The 8753-nt window shown below is 33.2% G+C and overlaps 1 protein-coding gene across 1 annotated transcript; it reads left to right on the top strand.

Annotated features, from left to right (window-relative positions):
* Positions 1 to 2568: 2568 nt before the first annotated feature.
* LOC130900415 (uncharacterized) lies at positions 2569 to 7039 on the top strand. The gene is made up of 2 exons (XM_057811016.1): positions 2569 to 3913; positions 3974 to 7039. The coding sequence occupies exons 1-2, from the start codon at positions 3124 to 3126 to the stop codon at positions 4945 to 4947; spliced, it is 1764 nt and encodes a 587-aa protein (XP_057666999.1). The 5' UTR covers positions 2569 to 3123; the 3' UTR covers positions 4948 to 7039.
* The last annotated feature ends 1714 nt before the right edge of the window (positions 7040 to 8753 follow it).

Below are 8753 nucleotides of genomic sequence, written 5' to 3'. Positions count from 1 at the left end.
TATCTATCCCGCATGTTCCTCTTATGTTTTCACTCCTTTCTCTATCCACTAGTGTTCTTCCCGCTATTCTTCGAACTATTTTCATTCCTGTAGTCTCTAATATCCGTTTCGTTTTAGAGGTCTCAGGTCGGGTCTCTGCTGCATAGGTCTGATTGCGGTCTTGTATATGCGGGCTTTTGCTGCAGTTCCAATGTATTTATTTCGCCAGATTGTGTCATTTAGGTATGCTGCTGCTCTTGAGGCTCTTGTAGCTTGGTTTCTTACTTCCGTCTCCACGTTCCCTTGTCCAGATATTTCGATTCCCATATATTTAAATTTCATTTCGTGGTGTATTATTTTGTTATCCACCACAAGCTTACATCTGATCGGTGTCTTGGAAGTATTTGGGTGATTCCATTATAACTGTGATATTCAATGTCCTGTATTGTTTTTTTGTACTAGTCATTAATTAATAATCAATTAATAAAAATTTTGTGTTAATTGAATAATTCTTAAGATATTTAAACATTATTTTTATACAATATAACTTGCCACTTAAAGAAAACTTATACTACATCACTTGAATGTCAGTACCGTGTCATGTCCATTCCTAGAATTTACCGATAAATTATTAATTTTTTTTGTCGTAACAAATGATTTAAACTAATTACCTTATAAATTCTAATGTTTATGATCAAACTGAGGAAAATTGATGCACTTGTTGTTTAATATCTTAAGTTACCATGTCAGTACCGTGTCATGTCCATTCCTAGAATTTACCGATAAATTATTAATTTTTTTTGTCGTAACAAATGATTTAAACTAATTACCTTATAAATTCTAATGTTTATGATCAAACTGAGGAAAATTGATGCACTTGTTGTTTAATATCTTAAGTTACCATGTCAGTACCGTGGATAAATGAGTCAGTACCGTGGAACTCAAAATCCGACATTTGTGTCTTGCTCGTGATACTTTGAAGTTGTAGTAAATTCCTCTTAGAGTTTTATTTTTACAGTAAAATAGATGAATAATATGCATAAAAAAGTTAGAAAAGTTAAATTTTAAAATCTTGAAATTTTGAATACAAAAAATCACAGTTAGAACGGAATCACCCATTTATTGATTTTGTCTTTGCCGCTGATATTATCATATTGAACTTTTTGATGTTTTGTTAAATTGGTACAGTACCCTTTGCAGATCGTCCTCGTTCTCCGCCAACAGTACCGCATCGTCTGCATAGCACAGGATTATGACTTCTTTATTTCCCATTTTGTATCCTCTTAGTTTGCGTACTTGTTTTATGATTTCATCCATCACTATGTTAAATAGGAGCGGACTGAGAGAGTCCCCTTGCCTAATGCCCCTATTTGCAGGTATCTGTTCAGTTAGGTCATCATTTATTTTTGCTTGAATCGTATTTTTTGAGTATATATTTTCGATTATTTTAATGACATTATATGGTATCTGTCTATCAAAGAGAAGGTGTATTATGTCTTTTAATTGTATTCGATCGAAGGCCTTCTGCAAGTCAATGAAACACATGAAGGCCGGTTGATTATAGTCGATCGATTTTTCCGTGCAGGATCTTCCCGATCTGAAACCCTGTTGTTTATCTGCTAGTGAGATACATTCATTTATTTTATTTGTTATTATCTTTGTGGTTAATTTCAGCATTGTGCATAGTAGATTTATTCCTCTATAGTTCTCGGGCATTTTTTATCTCCCTTTTTAAATAGTGGAATCGTAATGCTATTTCTCCACTCATCTGGTATTCTGTGTTGGGCAAATATTTTTTTGATTAGGGTTGTTAGTTGTTGGTTTAGCTTCTCTCCTCCATATTAAGTAATTCGTTGGCGATGTTATCCGGACCTGGGCTCTTTCTGTTTTTTAGTTTTTGGAGTGCTATTTCTATATCTTCCTTTTTTATATTAGTCTCATCACTTATTACTATCTCTGGTGTATTTGGCTCGGTTTCGGTCTCTTCTTCCTTGTATAGGAATATTTTACTCAAGTATCTCTTTCTACGAGTCTGGTTCTGATGAGTTCATTTGCTTCTGTTCTCTGATTTCTTATTAATCGCCAGATTTGTTTTTGTAACCCATAGAAGTCGCTTTTTATTCTTTTGGAGAAGGTTTCCCAGGAGTTGTCTTTCATTTGTCTCACTAGTGTTTTTGTATCGTTACGGATTCTCTTGTATTCTTCATATGCTTCTGCCGTTTGTGACGACATGTAGTTTAAGTACGCTTTCTTTTTCTTTTTGCACTGTTCTTTGACCTTGTGGGAGAACCTTGATGTTTTGTTCGTTCCGTGTTTTTGCGGTCTTATAGTCCAAGTTCCAAGCGATTCACTTGCTGCTTCTATGATATTTTCTTTTAATCTCTTCCAACTGTTGTATATCATCATTTTCTTCTATCGGGTTTTTATCGATTTTCCCTTTTAAACGGTTTTTATATAGTTCTTTTACCCACATGGATTCGATGTTTATTTTTTCTGTGTGTGCTCTTGGTTCTCTATTCCTTCCCAGGTTGTTTCATTTTGATTTTGTTACGTATATGACACTTCACAGTGCCATGTACTAGCTTGAATGTTCTATGGTCATCTGGCAAGTGACAGTTGGGAAGCGGGATCCTTAGACAGTTAGGTTAGAATATATAGAAGATAAAAGTAAAACGTGTTCTCAAACTAATCGTGTTTTATTTACAATAATAATATCAAAGCTAACCTGAAACATGGTGTCAGGTGTGAATTAATAAGAAGAGTGAGTTTAATAAATATAAAATACAGAACTTTAGTTGAGAATAAGATTTTAATATGGATTCAAGCGGATTTAAACCGCCATCAAATCTTGTATTTGATCAAAACCTTCATAAAAATTATAAGAAGTTTAAACAATATTTCGAAATTTACTTAAAAGCAACCGATTTAAGTGGAAAGTCAGATGAACGCATAATCGCTTTGTTTTTAAACTCCGCTGGTGAGGAGACTATAGAAGTATTCAGCACATTAAGTCTATCTTAAGAAGATCAAAAAGGAAATTACAAAGAAGTCATAGCAGCTTTTGATAATTATTGTAAACCACGCAATAATGAAACGTTTGATCGTTTCAAATTTTTCTCAAGAAATCAGGCAGAGGGAGAAAGCATGGATCATTTTATAAAAGACTTGAAATTATTAGCTAAACCGTGCAATTTTGGAACTCAAGAAGATAGTCTTATAAGAGATAGAATAATTTTAGGGGTCCAAGATCATAATTTGCAAGAAAAACTATTGGGAATAAATAATTTAAATCTGGAAACTGCAGAAAGCACTTGTAGAATAACAGAAGCTACTAAGCTTCAAGTAAAAGATTTAAACAAGGAAGAAGTGAATTTAATTCGAAGAAGAGGATACAGTCAAGGTAACCCTAGTTCTAGCGACAGTGGCAATAATAACGGAAGAGAGTTCAGTTGCTTGAAATGTGGCAGAAGACACACCAAAGGCAAGTGTTTTGCTTTCGGAAAAAACTGCGCTAAGTGTGGACTGAAAGGACATTTTGCTGTAGGATGCAAAACAGGATACAATAAAAAAGATAACTTTAGTAACAGTAAGATAAATAAGAACAAAGGTAAATATTTTAACAGTCACAATAGAAATATAAATAGTAATCAACATGTAAATGTTGTTGATGAAAATGATTCGAGTGATAAAGATTTTGTTATTAACAATCTAACTGTATTCAACATTTATGAGAATGATAATTCAGAACTTGAGAAAATTTGGACAGAAAATGTATGTATTGATAATAGTGTAATTAAGTTTAAGGTTGATTCTGGAGCTCAATGTAATGTACTTCCAATAAGTTATATAAAAAAATTAGAAAGGGAGAATGACATAATACATTCAGAGCAAAGTATTATAGCCTATGGCGACAATAAAATCAGAGTTGTAGGAAGTATAATCTTAAAATGTTTAATTAAAAATAATATTCAAAATGTAAAATTCTTGGTTGTAGATATACGAGGCAAACCTATTCTTGGGTTAAAAACCTGTGTAAAATTAAATATAATATGCAAGCTGGATGAAGTTAACTTAAATAATAAAAGAGATCCTAAAGAAAATTTCATTAATCAGAATAAAAAGTTGTTTGAAGGTACTGGTAAAGTTCCGTTTAAATATAGGATTTTATTAAAAGAGGGTTACAAACCAGTTGTAAGTAATTGCAGAAGAGTCGCTGAAAAAATTAAAGGAAAGCTAAAAAATACTTTGGATGAGTTAGTAGACAAAGATATAATTGAGAAGGTCGATGAACCTTCAGAATGGGTAAGTAATATAGTTTGTGTTGAAAAACCTAATTCAGACAAGTTAAGAATCTGTTTAGACCCTATACATTTAAATAAGTATATTTGTATAGATAGGCATCCTATACCAACAACAGAAGAAATAGGCTTAAAATTAAGAGGGAAAAGTATCTACAGTGTGATAGATATGTCAGATGCCTTCTATCACATAGGATTGGTCAAAGATAGCCAAAAATTATGCACATTTATAACACCATTCGGTAAATATCGTTTTAAGAGGTTATGTTTTGGTCTATCATGTAGTCCAGAAGTTTTCCAACGAGTAAATGAAAGAATTTTCGGAGATTTAAATATCCCAATATATTTTGATGACTTAATAATTGCTGGTAAAGACGAAAGAGAACATGATTTGATAATGAATAAAGTACTAGAGAGAGCTAAACAGTTTAATGTAAGATTTAATGCTAACAAGTTACAATACAAAGTAAAGGAAGTAAAATACTTGGGGCAGGTTTATTCCAAAGATGGGATAAAACCAGATAATTCATATGTAGAGGCAATAATGGCTTTAGAAGCACCAAAAAAAAAAAGAATTGCTGAGAATTCTGGGCATGGTAAATTACTTGACGAAATTTATACCAAAGATGTCAGAAATAGTAGCATCTCTAAGAGGTTTAATAAAAAATAACGTAAATTTCTTGTGGACTGCTGATCATGATAATACATTTAGCAATCTGAAAAAAGTTATAGGTAATTTACCAACCCTTAAAATATTTAACCCAAACTTACCTATTACAATACAAAGTGATAGTTCCCAGTATGGAGTGGGAGGGTGCCTTATGCAAGGAGGTCAACCCATAGCATTTTGCTCAAGAAAAGGAGTATTTATCAATTTGTTTTAGTCTAATTAAGTTTCATCCGTTTGTTTACGGTAATAAGATAACAGTACAAACCGATCACAAGCCAATAATTGGCATTCAGCAAAAAGATATTAATAAAATTACGTCCAGACTACAGATAATGCGCTTGAAAATCTTAAAATATAATTTCGAAGTTGAGTACATACCAGGTTCAAAGATGTATGTAGCTGATCTTTTAAGTAGGTCATTCATAAAAGACAAAGTAAATGAAGATTGTGAAATGGAAGAGGTTGTGCATACGATTGACATTGAAAGGCCCATTACAAATAGACGATTAGCTGAGGTAAGCAAGGAAACTTTGTATGATAGTACTCTTAAAAAAGTTACTGAATATTGCATTAAAGGTTGGCCAGATAAAAAAGTATTAGATAACACTGAACTAAAGCAGTATTATAAAATAAAAGACGATCTACTGGTTCGCTATGGAATTTTATTTTTCAAAAAGCGAATTTGCATACCCAAAAAACTACAAAATCATATGACTAGAGAGCTACATAAATCTCATTTTGGTATGGGAAAAACAAAGAAGTGGGCAAGGAAAATATTATACTGGCCGGATATAATAACTGATATTGAAAATTTTATTTCAAGGTGTCGCATATGTGAGAAATTCAGCAGAAATAAAAATAAAAGAACCGCTAATACCGCACGAGGTACCTAAATATCCATTTGAGATAGTGGGGTCTGATATATTAGAATATGCATCAAAATATTTAGTTGTAGTTGATTACTACAGCAATTGGATTGAATTGAAAGAAATACAAAGAAAAAGTATAGATGAAATCTTAAAACAATTAAAAGTAATATTTTCTAATTTTGGGTTACCTGCAAAGTTTATTTATATCTGATAACAATCCCTACAACAGCTTTAAATTTAAAGAATTTTGTAATCAATACAATATACAATGTGTTTTTACGAGTCCCAGGTACCCAAGATCGAATGGGTTGGCTGAAAAAGCCGTACACATATGTAAACAGTTATTAAAAAAGTGTAACAATGAAGACGAAATATTTGTTCATTTGTTGAATTACAGAGTTTACTATGTGGTCTTGAGGCCTCACCTTCAGAGTTATTACAAAGTAGGTTACTAAGAACAGGTTTGCCTATATCCAACAGATTATAGGAACCCAAAACCACTAACGAGTATGGGAAAAAAGTAGAAAGAAAGTTGGCAGTAAAAAGCTATCATGATAAATCTGCACGTAGCAGCTCAGATTTTAACGAAAATCAAGATATACTATTTAAATTGAAGAAGGATGGGTATTGGACACCGGGAAAAGTCTTATCAAATACTAATTCTCCACGATCATACTTGGTGAGTGATGAAAATGGCAGAGTTTATAAAAGAAATTCTTCCTTTCTAAAAAATACAAAAAATCCAACGGTTATAAATGCGTCAAACAACAACGAAAATATAAACATAAACTGTAAACCTAGTAGTGCTGATGAATCAAGTGAGAACACTTGTTTGTCTAATAGCACTGATGTATATAATGAAAACTATTGTGGAACTAATAATAATAAAACGGCAAATGAATGTACAAGTGTCAAGGAAGCAAATAGCAAATGCACAAGATCAGGTCGGGTCGTCAATGTACCAAATAGGTTAAGAGACTATTATACATAGCGGAAAAAATATTATTATTAGTTTCATGTCTAGTTTATAGTATTAGTTAGTTAGTATTTCAATTATTTCAATATAAGTCCAAAAAGGGGAGATGTTACGTATATGACACTTCACAGTGCCATGTACTAGCTTGAATGTTCTATGGTCATCTGGCAAGTGACAGTTGGGAAGCGGGATCCTTAGACAGTTAGGTTAGAATATATAGAAGATAAAAGTAAAACGTGTTCTCAAACTAATCGTGTTTTATTTACAATAATAATATCAAAGCTAACCTGAAACAGATTTTTCCCAGAAGCAAACTGTGGTCACTTCCTGCATTCGCGGAGTTTAATGTCCTTACTTCTTGTATCTGTGCGGGGTGTATATGTCTATTGGTTACGATGTAGTCTATTGTTGATTGTTGTCCCCGGGAGTTACGGAAGGTGGATTTGTACTGCTGTTTGAGATCAAAGAAGGTGTTGTTGATTCTTAGATCACATAGCGAACATATGTTCATCAGCAATTCCCCATTGTTTTTCAATATATTTTCGTTAAAGCGTTGTTTTACGCCTGGTATCACTTCGTTACAATGCGTACGTTAAAATCTCCAAGGATTATTATCGATTCATTCTGTGGTAGTGATTCTGTAATATTTTGAAGCTGTTCATAGAAACTTTCTCGCTCTTGTTTTGGCTTATTATCTTCGGGTGCATATATCGATATTATATTTAATAATTGAGTTTCTGTTCGCAGTTTAATGATTAGTATGCGAGATGATGTATATTGGCATTCTTCTATGCTGTTTGTATATTTCTTGTGTATTGCCAGTGTCACTCCTTCTTTCGCATGTTCGTCCTTGCTGACTCCACTGTATATTACCATGTAATCGTCGTATATTCGTTGTCCATTTCCCTTTTTTTTTTTGGTTTATTGAAGGGCGCAGATATCGATGCGGTGGTCTTTTAGTTCTATCATAACTTCTTGCTCTTTGTTGTTAAAAGTTTTTATATTCCAGGTAGCAAATCGCAGAACATCTCTCCTCCTCCAATTCGTTAGCCTTTTTCTCGCATGGGTCGTCGTCTCTAAATCAGTCCTATTCCGAGGCAAATTTGTGCTATGAGCTATATACGGTTTTACGGTGGATGGGCTGCTAACCCGTTCCACCAACCCTCCTTCTTTTCTCGGGCTTGGTACCGGCAACACAATCGCTAAGCTACTCAGTCCACCCAGCGATCATGCAGGCGGAGTTAACCTAATAGCATGTTCTATAAAAACGAACCTCTTAACCAGATGACATTGTAAATGCTTTTGCTGATTATTTTTAGTCAGGATATATTGCCTCATCTATACCTAATTTTGCCTCAAAACAATTAAAACTAAATATCTGGTCTCGATCGGCTACCAGCCTTTGTATAACGAGACTTTGCGCCTGTATCTTTTTAATCTCTTGTTAAAATTTAGTAAATTTCCATCGATATGGAAAACTGGTTGAATTAATCCTATTTTTAAAAAATATAAGGTTGCTATTGAGAACTATCGACCCATCACAATTATTCCCAACTTTTCTAATGCATTTGAAACTCTACTTTACGAAGTTGTTTCTCACCACGTGAAACTATCCATATGTGATGAACTGCATGGTTTTTATCTTGGTAGATTTACGGTCTCGAATTTAATGGACTTAATGCAGTTTACGTCAGCACAATTGTACAGAGTGGTCAGGTTAATGTCATCTATACAGATTTTTCCAAAGCTTTTGATCGCTTCGATCATAGCATTCTTCTGACTTAGCTATCCAATTTTGGTTTAACTGATTCTATACCTCACAGATAGAAAACTTACAGTTACTTACCATGATTTTAACTCCATAGAAATTAAAGCATCTTCTGGAGTGCCACGGGGCTCTGTACTTGGGCCAATATTATTTTTAATATTTATAAATGATATTGTCTTGGGATTAAATTCTA

Source organism: Diorhabda carinulata, chromosome X (assembly GCF_026250575.1).
Source record: "Diorhabda carinulata isolate Delta chromosome X, icDioCari1.1, whole genome shotgun sequence".
NCBI classification, from domain to species: domain Eukaryota; kingdom Metazoa; phylum Arthropoda; class Insecta; order Coleoptera; family Chrysomelidae; genus Diorhabda; species Diorhabda carinulata.
This window is presented reverse-complemented; position numbering and strand designations above follow the sequence as displayed.

Excerpts from the sequence above, each read along its gene's own strand:
- LOC130900415 (XM_057811016.1), top strand. The coding sequence starts at position 3,124 with ATGGATCATTTTATAAAAGACTTGAAATTATTAGCTAAACCGTGCAAT. Across the intron at positions 3,914-3,973 it reads TAAAATCAGAGTTGTAGGAA|ATATACGAGGCAAACCTATT; the intron begins GTATAATCTTAA and ends TCTTGGTTGTAG.